This window comes from Cervus canadensis, chromosome 22, assembly GCF_019320065.1.
Source record: "Cervus canadensis isolate Bull #8, Minnesota chromosome 22, ASM1932006v1, whole genome shotgun sequence".
Classification (NCBI taxonomy): Eukaryota; Metazoa; Chordata; class Mammalia; order Artiodactyla; family Cervidae; genus Cervus; species Cervus canadensis.
This window is the reverse complement of record NC_057407.1, coordinates 47,089,055-47,104,960: the sequence shown is the minus strand read 5'-3', so window position 1 is coordinate 47,104,960 and position 15,906 is coordinate 47,089,055. Positions and strand designations below refer to the sequence as shown.

Sequence of the window (15,906 nt, the reverse complement as noted above, 5' to 3'; positions counted from 1 at the left end):
AAGAAATTGGGCTTTCTAAATACCACCCCACACCACCCATTCAGAGAGGAACTGCCTCCTCTGATCTGGAAATAGACTGACTGAATACGAGGGAGAAGGCTGCATCCTGAAACAGGGGTATGAAAGGAAAATTTACATATGTACTAAAAGGCAGACAACCCTGCCACCCACCCACTTCTTCCCCTCAGTAAGTTCCTAGAAGCTTGGCAGTCAGGCTAACAGCTCAGGAAGACGCTGCACTTTTCATATATTCAGGCAGCCAGTGAGCATCAGGAATCTGAAGGATACTTCTAACACTAGAGACTAAAGGAACGAACAGGGAAGAAAAAGAAAAAGAGAGAATGCAGATAGAAGGAGATTTAGGAAATATCCTTATCATTAATATTTTTAGAGACTTAGGAGATGAGAAGATAGTGGGTACAAATAGAAGGCTACAAACTAGAACATTCAAAGGACAAAAGTGAACACTTGAAAGCAAAAATATGATAGCAAAATTAAAACATTAATAGAAGGGCTAGAAATAAAGTTGAAATCTCACAGAAAGTGAAACAAAAAGAAATAAATAAGAGGTGATTACAAATATGAAAATTAGAGAATTAGACCAATAGGTATAATGTCTGATTAATGGGAGATCCAAAAAGAAATAGAGAAGGAAATATACAGGAGAAAATTATCAAAGAAATAATATATGAAAATTTCCCTAAACTGAAGGATCTAGTCAGTTAACATATCCATGAGTGTTCAGGAAAATGAATGAAAAATGTTCATATCAAGGCACAGCATCACAAAATTTGAGAATATTTTACACAAACAGAAGAGCCTAACTTTTTCTGAGGGAGTGAAAATCAGAGGTCACATAAAAAGGACTGAGAATCAAAACAGTGCCAGATTTCTTCATAGCAAAAATTGGAGGTTATAAGACAATGGAATAATGCCTTAAATTTTTTGAGGAAAACAATTTCTAATATAGAATTGCTTCTCCAGCTAAACTGTTTAGATGAGGGTAGAATGAAGATATGCCAAGTCTCAGAAAATTTATTTCCCACCAACCCACCTAAAAAAGTTAGCAGATGATGTGTCCCACCAAAACAAGGAAGTAACCAATAAAGAGAAGGATATGGGATGCAGGGAAGTGACAAATGGTATCCAAAAGAGGATGGAGAAAGAAAAATCTCTGGAAAAGATCTGTTCATCACACTGAGGGAACATCTAGATCAAATTGAGGCAGCAGTTGAGGGACTCTAAGAGGGATTTCCCCAAGAAAAATGGAAATTGATGGATAATCTGACACATTCGAGTAAACTTAAGCAAGAATTAAACCTCTGGAGAAGACTTTGGGTACAAATTAGTGATAAATATATAGAAAACTGAGCAAAGGAAGAAATAAAGTCCTTATTAACTCGAGAAAGCAAAAAATATATGTATATACATAACCAAAATATACTGCATGATACAGCTATGATACAGTATTTGCTTAGCAATACTATTCTATAATCATATACATAGTCGGGCAGTGTACATATTGTCTGATTATCTAACCAAAAATTATAGCTATAATGGGAAGAGAAGAGACAGAAAGAGAAAATAAGTGTTTATATGTGGACCTAATCCCTTTCTTTTCTATAACAGAAAGCCAATAGATAATATCTAATGTGGAAAAAAAATTTTTTAAATAGTGGTCTGAGTATATTATTAGAGAATGAGACGTATCAAAGAAAGCAGTAGAGAAAAAAAAAAAAAAACAGAGTGGTTGCCTCTAAAAATACAGATTAGGCATAAGGAGATGAGAAACATGAAATTGCTGTTTTTGTTTGAATCTTTATGGAGCTATGTGACCTTTTAAACCACGTATCTGCGTATCTTAACTAAAAGTAAAAATCAAATTAAAAAGCGAATAGCAGTAATGTTTTTTTCCTATCTGTGAGAGGAGAAATGCTGTTTGAAATCATTCACGAAGAAATCTATATCTGGCTGGGGAGCTGCTTGAGCTGTCAGCTGCCATAGCTTATTGGGTTTCCCCCCGCTCTTTATGTTTTCTAAATTAGAAAATCTTAACTCAGAATTATAGGTTGTTGGGAAGCTTTGACAGATTATTTCTGGCCTTTCAGATCAAATGCAGATCTCGAAATTATGGAGAGAGTTCTCTCTAAAGACTATTTTCAGAGTTTCACCAGAGGACAAGAGCCCCAGCTTGGTGACACTGCAAGCTAGGTAAAAGGTCTCAGCTGGGGGAGACAGCAGCTGATGGAGTCACATCCTCTCTCTGGTGACATTAGCCTCAGGTGCAGCATTTGGATGTGATTTTTAAGATGCAAAGACATACCTTAAGTGTTTTTCCTGATGAGTGAAGAAAATCATTGGTACTGGGAAAATGTCGAACTCTCAGCCACTGAGCTGTTTGCACCACTGTTGAGTTTTAAGAAGTTGTGATATTTAATCATTTAAAAATTCTGGTATTTAGACCCTGAAGTCAAAGATCCAGACTATGCAACATCCTAAATGTATTACTGAGACAGGCCATGCGTAGTCACAGAGATACTCATTTTAAAAGATTTGACTTCTTATTAGAAAACACTGCAAAACCTCTTGTTGTTGTTGTTGTTTGCCAGCCAGAGCAATTGGTGTGCAAACGTGTCCTGTACTCACTTTTTGTTTCCGTCCTATTGGCTGAGGAGACATATGCTAAGAGACCACAGTCAGTTTATAGTCACAACTCCCGTGATGTCCCTCAACAGCGAATCAGGGTCTGGAGGCAGGCTATGGACAGCCCTCCACTATTTTCACCATGAAGTGCCCTACTGCATTTGGAAGCAACATCTCCCGTTGGTACAGTGATGCCTTCCTCGCTGCTCATGTACCTAGAGCTTCTTTAATATCAGTTTAACTATCTTTTCTTTTCACTGTGGTAAAATACATATAATAAAAAATTTACTACTTTAAATAACCATTTTTAAGTATACAATTCAGCAGCATTAAATACTTTCATAAAATTGTGCAAACATCACCAAAGAATATCCATCTCTAAAACTTTTTCATCATCTCAAAGAGAAACTCATTAAGCAACTCCCCATTTCTCCCTCCCCTGTTCCCTGGCAACCACTGTTCTACCTTCTGTCTCCATAAATTTGCCTATTCTAGGTACCTCGAATAAAAGGAATCATATCAATACAATACTGGTCCTTTTTCATATCTGGCAAATTTAACTTAGCATAGTATTTTAAAGCTTCATCCATGTTGTGGCAAATATCAGAATCTCATTCTTTTTTTTTTTTTCTTCCTTTATTTATTTATTTATTTTTCAGTGGGTTTCAGAATCTCATTCATTTTTAAGGCTGAATAATATTATATCATATATGCATACCACATTTTGTTTACCATTTATTTCTTGGACATTTGTCCATTTATCTGTTGATGGGACATTTGGAAACCACCTTTCAAGTATTGTGAATAATGCTGCTATGAACATTGGTGTAGGAGTTAATGTGCTTTTTAAAGTCTATTTCATAATTGACAAACTAAGTTTAATTAAACCAGAAATCTCTTCTTTTAAAATCAGCTTCATGATAAATAGGACTAAAAGTTATTGAATACTTCTCTCTCACATATATGGTGAATCTATACTGACAACTGACTTATTCAATCATTTTACTCAACTATGAAGTACAGTGTCTGCTTGTTTACATACATAACAGTCATCGATTTTTAAATGCCAGTCACATTATAAGAAATCCAATAGCTCTGACAAAGGAATTCTACTGATTATTTCTTGCTTTTTTTCCAACTACAATATTTGTTATTTTTGAAGCTGGTTTTATATCTTACCAGCAAGGGCAAAACTGTGCTTATTTTTGCTATGAGGGCAAATGATGACTCTATAGTTTTTATATCTTTCAACCTTTAACATGGAATTTTGACAATTTTGTACTGGAAATCCTTTTTTTTTTTTTTTTTTTTTTTTTGCGTTTGTACTAGGGACAGTCAGCTGATTTAAAAGTGAGGTTGATAAATTAGAATATAGTAAGGAAGTTTTGGAAGTCTTCTAGTATTCTTTGATAAACTGTTAAGAGATAATAAATCAGGTATTAGAACAAAGGGGCTTCCCTGGTGGCTCAGACAGTAAAGAATCTGCCTGCAATGCAGGAGACCTAGGTTTGATCTCTGGGTTGGGAAGACCCCCTGCAGAAGGAAATGGCAACCCACTCCAGTATTCCTGCCCGGAGAATTCCAGGGACAGAGGAGCCTGGCGGGATACAGTCCATGGGGTCGCAGAGTCGGACACGACTGAGCGACTAATACACACACACTTGACCAAAAGGATCACTGATCCAATAAAGTTTATTTATCATTATTCATTGTCATCTCCCTGTTTTCTTATTTATTTTTATCTGCTTTTGTGAGATTATCCACATCGATTGTCCACTTATGACATACAGATTCAAGCTTTTTGCTTTGACAGAGTCCATTTATTACTTATAGGATTTATTTTTCTATTTCAGTCACTATTATATTTCTGCAAACCACTTTTACAATGATAGTTCGTTCTTTGAATTGTGATACTATGTAATGGTATCAAGTTTAACAAATTCAAGTTTAACAAAAGTAAACAACAAATGTAAATGTAATATCATAGGACAATAAAATACATTAGTTAAGATAGAGGGTTAACTCCATAACTAATTCCATGTTAACCAGTATGAACTAACGTCAGTCCTTGAAGTTCATATACTGCTCTAAAAAACACGAAAAGTCAGAAATTCTATGTAAATGACAATTAATTTTACATTTCAGATTTTTAAATGATCTATGTGTAAAATGATTACGTTGCTTTTTCTTCTGAATCTGTCAAATGTTTTAGAAGCTACTGAGACACTTTTAGTGAAAATTTTTTGATCACTTATTGAGAAATGCCATGGGGGGATGGAGAGCTGAATTGTTCTGCAGAGCAGAGTGAGAATTTGGAGTTCTCAGGGCCAATAGAGAAGGAAGACAGTGAAGCAGAGACGAAAAAGCAACCCAAAGGGTTGGCTCATGAAAGATTATAAGTCAGTCTCATTTACCTAGACAGATCACATGAAATGCTGGCAAACTGAATCCAGCATTGATCAAGCTAGAACCATTAAAGGAGATTAGCAAATTTATTACTGTAACCTACTATATCAATAGATCAAAGACTATATGATAATAAGAATAGAAATACTGATAAAAAAACAATACTCATTCCAAACGAAACTCTTAAACCAGAAGTGAAGAGAAATTTCCATAACTTGATAAGGGAAGTATCATATAAGAATCCTATAGTCATCATGATAATAGTGAAATATTAGGTGCATATTCTTTAGAACCAAGAACAAAAGAAATATGGTCACTATTATAGCATCAGTTCAGCATTGTCCTGAAAGTCCTGGCCAGTTTAATAAGACAGGAAAAATAAACAAGTGGTATAAGAATCATAAAGAAGCAATTTCCTCATTATTTGCAGATAATATAACTGTTTGAATAATAATTGTTAAGGAGTTCTGCAAGGTTGCTGAATGCAAAACCAATATACATAAATTTAATAACATCAATTTATCTTAGCAATAGAAATATTCAAAAGGGCAACAAAATGGTAATGTACCTAGAGACAAGAAACATAAGAACTTTATAGAAGATGCTAACTCTTATGGAAGAATATAAAAGAAAGCTTATATAATTTGGGAGATACAATTATATATGTTATAAACATGGCAATTTTTCCTGTGGTAATAGATAAATTCAATGCATTTACAAACAAAGTTTTAAGAGTTGTAAGAAAAGAGCTTGAAAATCTGACCCTTAAATTGATATGGAAAAGTAAAGAAATGCAAAAAACCAAGATAATTTTTACAAAGACAAGTAAGGAGGGGTCAAATGATCAACCAGATTAAATCCTACTATAAAGCATTTAGATAATGTGGTATTGACTCAAGGAGTGACAAATAGATCAGTAAGAAAGACAGACTTGAGTATGCATGGGAATTAAGTGTGTGACAGAGGTAGTAGAAGGAATCACAAGAGAAATGATAACCTACTAAGAATGGTGTTGGAATAATCTTTATGGGAAAATATTAGAAGCCTATCACATATCTCACACACACACACACACACACACACACACACACACGCACGCACACACACACGCACACACGCACGCGCGTGCCTGAGGGGATGAATTATCTAAATACAGAAAGAAATATGATGACTTTAAGAAGGTGAATATAGTACAGAATATTTTATAGCAGTACAAATTATGATATGGATACATACATACAAAGTGCTATTTAAAAATTTTTTCTTCCCTAGAAATTATATGATTTTCCTTTGTTGCTATTTTTCATCTAAGAGTTCTCCAAGAAAGGTTTTAAAAAGTATCAAATGGAAAAAAAAAAGTATCAAATGGAAGCATCATTTTTTCCCCCTGATTTTGTTATTATTTTCTCATTTTATTGCAATGTGATCAGAGAATATTTTCTTTATTATTTCTACTTTTTGGATCTTGTCTAGGTTTTGTTGTTTAATATTTGGCCAATTTATACAGTTATTTTTCAAGGAATATAGTTTGAAATATGTTAATTAGATCTATCTTATTAATTATGCTACTCTGGTTATCTGTATCCCTACATACTTTTTAATATATTTTATCTGTCATATGGCTGAAAGAAATTAATTACACTTCCCTATCCCCTACAAGTTTGGCCTAACATAAAATTGGATTAAAGATTTACTGAGCATGGCCCTGTCCATCAGAACAAGACCCAGTTTCCCTTCAGTCAGTCTCTTCCATCAGGAAGCTTCCATAAGTCTCTTATCCTTCTCCATCAGAGGGCAGACAGAATGAAAACCACAATCACAGAAAACTAACCAAACTGATCACATGGAGCACAGCCTTGTCTAACTCAATGAAACTATGAGCCATGCTGTGTAGGGCCACCCAAGACAGACGGGTCATGGTGGAGAGTTCTGACAAAACATGGTCCACTGGAGAAGGGAATGGCAAACCACTTCATATTCTTGCCCTGAGAACCCCATGAACAGTATGAAAAGGCAAAAAGATAGGGCACTGAAAGATGAACTCCCCAGGTCGGCAGGTGCCCAATATGCTACTGGAGATCAGTAGAGAAATAACTCCAGAAAGAATGAAGAGACGGAGCCAAAGCAAAAACAATACCCAGTTGTGGATGTGACCGGTGATGGAAGTAAAGTCCGATGCTTTGAAGAGCAATATTGCATAGGAACCTGGAATGCTAGGTCCATGAATCAAGGCAAATTGGAAGTGGTCAGACAGGAGATGGCAAGAGTGAACATAGACATTTTAGGAATCAGTGAACTAAAATGGACTGGAATGGGTGAATTTAACTCAGATGACCATTGTATCTACTACTGTGGGCAAGAATACCTTAGAAGAAATGGAGTAGCCATCATAGTAACAAAGGAATCCGAAATGCAGTATTTGGATGCAATCTCAAAAAGGACAGAATGATCTCTGCTCGTTTCCAAGGCAAACCATTCAATATCACAGTAATCCAAGTCTATTCCCTGACCAGTAATGCTGAAGAAGCTGAAGTTGAACGGTTCTATGAAGACCTACAAGACCTTCTAGAACTAACACCCCAAAAAGATGTCCTTTTCATTATAGGGGACTGGAACGTAAAAGTAGGAAGTCAAAAAATACCTGGAGTAACAGGCAAATTTGGCCTTGGAGTAAAGAATGAATCAGGGCAAAGGCTAATAGAGTTTTGCCAAAAGAATGCACTGGTCATAGCAAACACCCTTTTCTAACAACACAAGAGAAGATTCTACACATGGACATCACCAGGTAGTCAATACTGAAATCAGATTGATTATATTCCTTGCAGCCAAAGATGGAGAAGCTCTCTACATCAGCAAAAACAAGACTGGGAGCTGACTGTGGCTCAGATCGTGAACTCCTTATTGCCAAATTCAGACTTAAGTTGAAGAAAGTAGGGAAAACCACTAGATCATTCAGGTATGACCTTAATCAAATCCCTTATGATTATACAGTAGAAGTGACAAATAGATTCAAGGGATTAGATCTGATAGACAGATTACCTGAAGAACTATGGACAGAGGTTTGTGACATTGAACAGGATGCAGTGATCAAGACCATCCCCAAGAAAAAGAAATGCAAAAAGGCAAAATGGTTGTCTGAGGAGGCCTTATAAATAGCTGTGAAAAGAAGAGAAGAGAAAAGCAAAGGAGAAAAGGAACGATATGCCCATTTGAAAGCAGAGTTCCAAAGAATAGAAAGGAGAGATAAGAAAGCCTTCCTCAGCGATCAATGCAAAGCAATAGAGGAAAACAACAGAATGGGAAAGACTAGAGATCCCTTCAAGAAAATTAGAGATATCAAGGGAACTTTTCATGCAAAGACGAGCACAATAAAGGACAGAAATGGTATGGACCTAACAGAAGCAGAAAATATTAAGAGAAGGTGGCAAGAATACACAGAAGAAGTATATGAAAAAGATCTTCATGATCCAGATAATCACAATGGTGTGATCACTCACCTAGAGCCAGACATCCTGGAATGTGAAGTCAAGTGGGTCTTAGGAAGCACCACTACGAACAAAGCTAGTGGAGGTGATGGAATTCCAGTTGAGCTATTTCAAATCCTAAAGATTGTGCTGTTAAAGTGATGCACTCAATATGCCAGCAAATTTGGAAAACTCAGCAGTGGCCAGAGGACTGGAAAAGGTCAGTTTCCATTCCAATCCCAAAGAAAGGCAATGCCAAAGAATGCTCAAACTACTGCACAATTGCACTCTTCTCACACGCTAGCAAAGTAATGCTCAAAATTCTCCAAGCCCGGCTTCAACAATACGCGAACCATGAACTTCCAGATGTTCAAGCTGGTTTTAGAAAAGGCAGAGGAACCAGAGATCAAATTGCCAACATCCGCTGGATCATCAAAAAAGCAAGAGAGTTCCAGAAAAACATCTACTTCTGCTTTATTGACTATGCCAAAGCCTTTGACTGTGTGGATCACAACAAACTGTGTAAAATACATAAAGAGATGGGAATACCAGACCACCTGACCTGCCTCCTGAGAAATCTGTATGCAGGTCAAGAAGCAACAGTTAGAACTGGATGTGGAACACCAGACTGGTTCCAAATTTGGAAAGGAGTATGTCAAGGCTGCATATTGTCACCCTGCTTATTTAACTTATATGCAGAGTACATCACGAGAAATGCTGGATTGGATGAAGCACAAGCTGGAATCAAGACTGCTGGAAGAAATATCAATAACCTCAGATATGTAGATGACACCATCCTTATGGCAGAAAGTGAAGAAGAAATAAAGTGCCTCTTGATGAAACTGAAACAGGAGAGTGAAAAAATTGGCTTAAAACTCAACATTCAGAAAACTAAGATCATGGCATCTGGTCCCATCACTTCATGGCAAATAGATGGGGAAACAATGGAAACAGTGACAGACTTGATTTTTGGGGGCTCTACACTACAGATGGTGACTGCAGCCAAGCCTATTAAAAGCAGAGACAGTACTTTGTGAACAAAGGTCCATCTAGTCAAAGCTATGGTTTTTCCAGTAGTCATGTATGGATGTGAGAGTTAGACCACAAAGAAAGCTGAGGGATGAAGAATTGATGCTTTTGAACTGTGGTGTTGAGAGGACTCTTGAGAGTCCCTTGAACTGCAAGGAGATCCAACCAGTCAATCCTAAAGGAAATCAGTCCTGAATATTCATTGGAAGGACTGATGCTGAAGCTGAAACTCCAACCCTTTGGCCACCTGATGCGAAGAAGTGACTCATTTGACCCTGATGCTGGGAAAGATTGAAGGCAGGAGAAGGGGATGACAGAGGATGAGATGGTTGGATGGCATCACCGACTCAGTGGACATGAGTTTGAGTAAACTCTGGGAGTTGGTGATGGACAGGGAGGCCTGGCGTGCTGCAGTCCCTGGGGTCGCAAAGAGTCGGACATGGCCAAGTGACTGAACTGGAACTGGAATCCCCTAGAATGTGCACTTTGTGTTTGTTTGGCAGCTCTGCACTGCATGTGTGCTCTTAGTTCCCTGAACAGGGATCAAACCCGTGCCCCCCTGCAGTGGAAGCATGGAATCCTCACCACTGGACCACCAGGGAATGCCCCTTACAATGTTCTTGTCTATTTACCCCAATACTCATAATTTTTGATTTACAAACATTGTTGCCACATTATTTGTTGCAAAAATATACATTATTGTTTATGGATTATTTAGCATTATGTGTGTCATTTTTATCCTGTTTTTTAAGTTTTGGGCTAAATTACACCTTCTCTGATATTAAGATCTTGCTTCCTGTTCTATCTGCCTTCAGTATATCTTTGCCCATCTTTTAATTTTGACCTTTCTGTGTCACTTTGAGTGAGTGGTATATTTTTAGTCAGCATAGAATTCAGTACTGCTTTCTTATATAATATGACTTTTTTTTATAATATGACTTTTTAAAACAGATGAGTCAAATACATTTATATTTCTTGACATGATAGATTTGATCTCAGTTTACTTATATTACTTTGTTATGTTTTTAACAGTTTTTAAAATATTTCATTGTCTGATGTGTTTTATTTGCTTTATTTTTCTTTATGATTCTGAATTTAGAAGAGTTTTTATTTTAGTTCAAGTAGTTGCTTGAAAATATACATTTATAATTATAATAAAGCTATACAATACATTGCGCTTACTATGTCTTCTTATTAACTCTCTTTCCTCTCCATTTTATCCATCGTCTGACTGTATTTAATATTTTCTTCCTGCTTACCTTTGCACTGTTTAATATAATTATTTTTCATTCCTATGTATCAACTTTAAAGAATGCTCTTTAATTTCTTGCTGTTAGAAAAACAACAATAAGTGAAAATCCTCTGCTCCCATGTTCTTCCCTCATTCCAGTTTTAGTTTTTGCCACCTGTACCACATCAACATTTTCAGGGCTCTGGAGTTTTAGGGGGTAAAATGCCTTGGTCTTCATTTTTATCCTTCTCTGCAGGCACTGTCATTTAACAAGCCCTGGTCTGCTGAGTCATTTACCGTCCTCCATCCACTTTTGGTTTCCTGAGAGTGTTTTGACATCTTTTGTCCTCTGAGCTTTCTTTTCTACTTCTTTTTGTTCTTGTAGATTTATACTGTTCCCATGCTGTCATTCCACTGGCACTTTCAGAGGGTTGCGGTAAAACATTCATGCTATTGTCCATATTTAACCAGAATCCCCAAATAACTCTTACTTTTGATAGAAAATGCTTTTGCATTAAAAGTTAAAAAGGATAGAAATTTTACATGCTATAATGCTATGCCATCTCTGTATATATGTATATATACTTTATGTAGAGAGAAAGAATAAACTAAAATTCTAACAGCAGTTTATCTACCAAGCTACTGTCTTCTGACTATTTTTCAGTATTCTGCATTTAATGCAATAGTCATTTATTTTAAATTTATTTTGTTTTAAAGCTTTTCATTAGGATGTGTGTCTGACTCGTTGCGACCCCATGCACTGTAGCCTTCCAGGCTCCTTTGTCCATGGGATTTCCCAGACACCAATACTTGTTGACATTTCCTGCTTCAGGGGATCTTCCTGACCAAGGGATCGAACCCAAGTCTCTTGTGTCTCCAGCACTGGCAGGTGGATTCTTTACCATTATGCCACCTGGGAAGCCCAATATGTAACATGCAGAATGAAAATGCACATGAAGTATAAATCAGCTCTAAAATGAATGCTTGTGTATCGGTCAGCTTAGGCTGCCACAACAAAATACTATAGATTGAACGGTTAAACAACAAATATTTATTTTCTTACAGCTCAAGGGGCTGGTGCCAGTGTGGTCAGGTTCTGGTAAGAGTCCTCTTCCTGACTTGCTAATGGAAATTTCTCACTGTGTCTTCACATGGTAGAGAGCTGTGGCGTCCTCTCCTCTCTTACAAAGGTACCAGGGTCACAGCTCTGCCGTTACAACCGCATTTAACCTTTATCACTTCCTTAAAGGCCCCTTCTCCTTTATAGTCACATGGTGGGGGCAATTAGGGTTTCAATATATGAATGCGGGTGGGGGACACTATTCAGTCCATAGCAGCAATGTGACAACTACTCATGTCACAAAATGGAACATTTTGAACACCCGTAAGATCCTTCCCTCCTCAGCCCTAGAGGTTACTACTATCCTAACTTTTGGTACTTTTTTCTGTGTTTTTATCTCCTGAGTATGCATCCAAAATAGCTAAGTTGTGCTTGTTTTTGAATTTTGTATAAATGGAATCATAGTTTTGAATCTTTTGTGTCTGGCGTTCTTTGTTCAATATTATGTTCTAAAGACCCTGATGTTGGGAAAGATTGAAGAAAGGAGGAGAAGGGGACGACAGAGGATGAGATGGCTGGATGGCATCACTGACTCGATGGTCACGAGTCTGAGCAAGCTCCGGAAGTTGGTGATGGACCGGGAAGCCTGGCGTGCTGTAGTCCATGGGGTTGCAGAGTCGGACAAGACTGAATGACTTAATTGACTGATGTTCTTAAGACTGTTGTATGGAATTATAGTTTATTCATATCCATTGCTATACATTGTCACCTTTTAAGAAAATAACAGAGATAATTAATACATTAAAAAATATATAAGGCAGTTCCCTGACAGTCCAGTGGTTAAGACTTTGCCTTCCAGTGCCAGGGGTGAATGTTCAATCCCTGGTCAGGGAACTAAGATCTCGTGGCCAAAAAATGAAAACATAAAACAGAAGCAATATTGTTACAAATTTAGTAGACTTTAAAAAAATTGTCCACATAAAAAAAATGTATGGACATTTTGGTCATTTCCAATTTTTTATTTTTGTGGGGAATGTTCATGAACGTTCTTGCAGCTGTATCCCGGTGTCCATAAGTACATATTTCTGTTAAGTGTATGTACCTAACTGTATACTTAAAGGGTCACAGTGTTTATGTGTTTTCACCTTTATTTGCTAATATTCACTGCCAGCCAAAGGGGTTGTACAAAGTTACATTCCCATCAGCAAGACAGGAGTTTCTGCTGCTCCATATCTTTCTCAATATTTGGTACAGTCACAGTTCAGAATCTCTCTGTATGATTTTATTTTATTTGCATCTTCTTGATTAAGAAAAAGGTTAAGAATATTTTCATATGCTTGCTGACCATTTTGGATTTCAACTTTCATGAACTATCTACTTTATCTTTTGCTCATTTTTCCAATTGGTTGCTCTGACATGTTTCTAATTGATTTGTAGGGGTGCATTGTTCTGGATATAAACACTTTGGAGGTACATGTGTTGCATCTTCTACTCACTAGGCTTGTTTTTTCACTTTCATAAAGTTGTCTTCTGATGAACAGAAATTCTTTATTTTAACATCCTAAATGTATGTTTTTTTCCTCTGTGGCTAGTGCTCCTTGTATTACATGTAGTAAATCTTTCCCTAACCTGAAGCCATGAGTTCTCTGTGGTTTTGTTTGATTTTGCTTCTTTGGGGGTTTTCTCAACCTTCTAAAAGCTTGATGTCTTTGTCTTTCACAAAGAAATTTAGACCTTAATCCACCTAGAATTGATTCTTGTATTTGGTGTAAAGTTGGATGTTCAGTATAATTATTCTGTTGGGATTCCTAATTCTTCATCATCAGTGACCAGACTGCCCTGTCCCTGCTTTGCAGCGCCATTTTTTTCACCAGTTCAAGGTCTGTATGTGCACTGGTTTGTGTATGGGCCAACTCTCTCTTCCACTGGTCTGACTCATCTTATGCCAATGGCACTCTGCTTCAATTATTAGAGCTTTATAGTAAATCTTGATATCCAGTAGAGCAGGTTATTTTCTCCCACCTCATTTTTCTGTCTCAAAAGTGTCTTGGCTGTAATTTGCTCTTTGTATTTTCATATAAATCTGAGAGTCAGTTTATCAAGTTATATTAAAAAAAACTTGTTGGGTTTTAGATTGGAATCACATTAAATTTAACATTTTGGGGAGTCTTACAATATTGTGACTTTTAATCTAAGATTACAATATATCTCTCCACTTATTGGGTTTTCTGTAATTTTACTTAACATTTTTATAATTTTCTTTGTAGGGATTTTACTCATATGTTGATAATCTTATTTCTTGAAGCTTGTTATTTTTAGCTGCCAGTGTAAATGGTATTTTTAAAAACTATTTTATTCTCTGTTTGCTGCAATATATAGATATACAATTGATTTATGTATGTCAGTTTGTACTTAACTACTTTTCTATATTTCTTATTAATTCTAATAATTTACCTGTAGATTACAATGGATATTTTATGTACATAATTATATTATCTATAAATCATGGCATCGTTGATACTTCTTTTCTTATACTTTTTATTTCTTTTCCTTGCCTTACTACACTAGTTAGGATTTCCTTTACAAAGCTGAGTGAAACTGATGAAAAAGACATCTTTGCTTTTTTCCTTTCTGATCATGAAGAGAAAGCTTGCCATGTTTCACATCAAGTATGATGTTTGCTTCTTTCTTTAAAGTGGTTTCCCTTTATCATAGTATAGCAATTCCCTTATACTTCTACTTTTCTAAGAGTTTTTTAATCATAAAGATGTCAAACTATATATATAAAATTATTTTTAGCATCAATTAAGATGACCACTTGATTTTTCTTCTTTAATTGATAAATAGAATTTATTTCCAACTGTAGCATGATTTAATGTTATAGTCAGCAAAAGGCAAAAATTTAAAAGTTGGAAAAAGAGAACACTCTACAGAGCTCCTGTTATGATACCAAAAATATGTCATGTTTGACCTGGGTGAGGGGCAACTGTCTTAGATGTGTTGGTGCAGGATGTTTTTAGAAAGGCCCCAAAATCTGAAACTACAGATTCCATCATTAACCTAGGGAGACAGAATAATCTCAGGAATATTATCGTCACTTTGAGGTATATGACCCATGATAACTTAAACAGTTTTATTCATGCGTTATTTTTGGAATATGCTGCAGGACCATTTGTTCTTAGCTCTGCCTCATTATGCTCCATCCTCTCTTTCCAAGTAGGACTTCCCTCAGTTTCATTCAGATGTGCACCTGGCAGGAAAGTGTCTGTGTGGTGGTGGCAGGGGGAAGTGGGGGCCTCATATACTCAGGCCACCCCAGACCAGTGAAATCAGACCCTCTGGGGCTTGGACCCAGGTATTAAAATTTTTTAAATCTCCCCAGGGAGAACCACTCATCTATAGCTCTTTATAGCTGAAAATCATAAGTGTGTTTATGAAACAGAGTCCATAGAGAAGATGATATCTATCCATGGCAAAGTCAAATAGGCAATAGGATTCCACATTACCCAAATGGGACCCAGAAGGATGAATAAGAGAAAGAAGCCACCCAGTGAAGGAAGAGAAAGGGAGGACAGAAAGGAAAGGCACAAGAATGACAGCAAATCTACTCACTCCATTCTCTCTGGAAGTTCTGTTTGGGTCATGCCCACACAGTTGACCAAAATAGTGATGGTTATAAATAAACTGAACCACCTGAAAGGGCTGTGTTAAGGAGAAGCTGAAAGTCACCATGTCTTCTTGAGGTCACCGCTGATCACCTTGACACTGAATTGATTAAATTCATAACTCTTTCGCTAAGATCAACTTTATGGTCTTGTCACATAATAACAGCTAACACTGAGTGCCTACTCTCGCTGAATACTTCGTCCACATTATTTCTAATACAACTAACCTACAGGTGGATATTATTATCTACACATTGGAGCCAAGAAAATGGGCTGACAAAGCTTAAATATTTTTCCAAGGTCATACAGCTAGTCAATGATGGTGCTGAGATGTGGGCTCAAATTGTCTGAAAACAGAACTGAGCAAGATGAAAGGAAACAGAATCCCTTTTCCAAAATGTCTTCCCT

At 36.6% G+C, this 15,906-nt stretch overlaps 1 protein-coding gene across 1 annotated transcript in view; it reads right to left on the bottom strand.

The window, feature by feature from the left end:
- Window positions 1–15,906, bottom strand: part of SCN10A (sodium voltage-gated channel alpha subunit 10) — an 87,850-nt gene that overhangs the window by 66,038 nt on the left and 5,906 nt on the right. Inside the window, exon 3 of the mRNA XM_043442367.1 lies at window positions 15,446–15,526. Coding sequence (XP_043298302.1) covers window positions 15,446–15,526 — 81 coding nt within the window. The remainder of the gene's footprint in view (window positions 1–15,445; window positions 15,527–15,906) is intronic.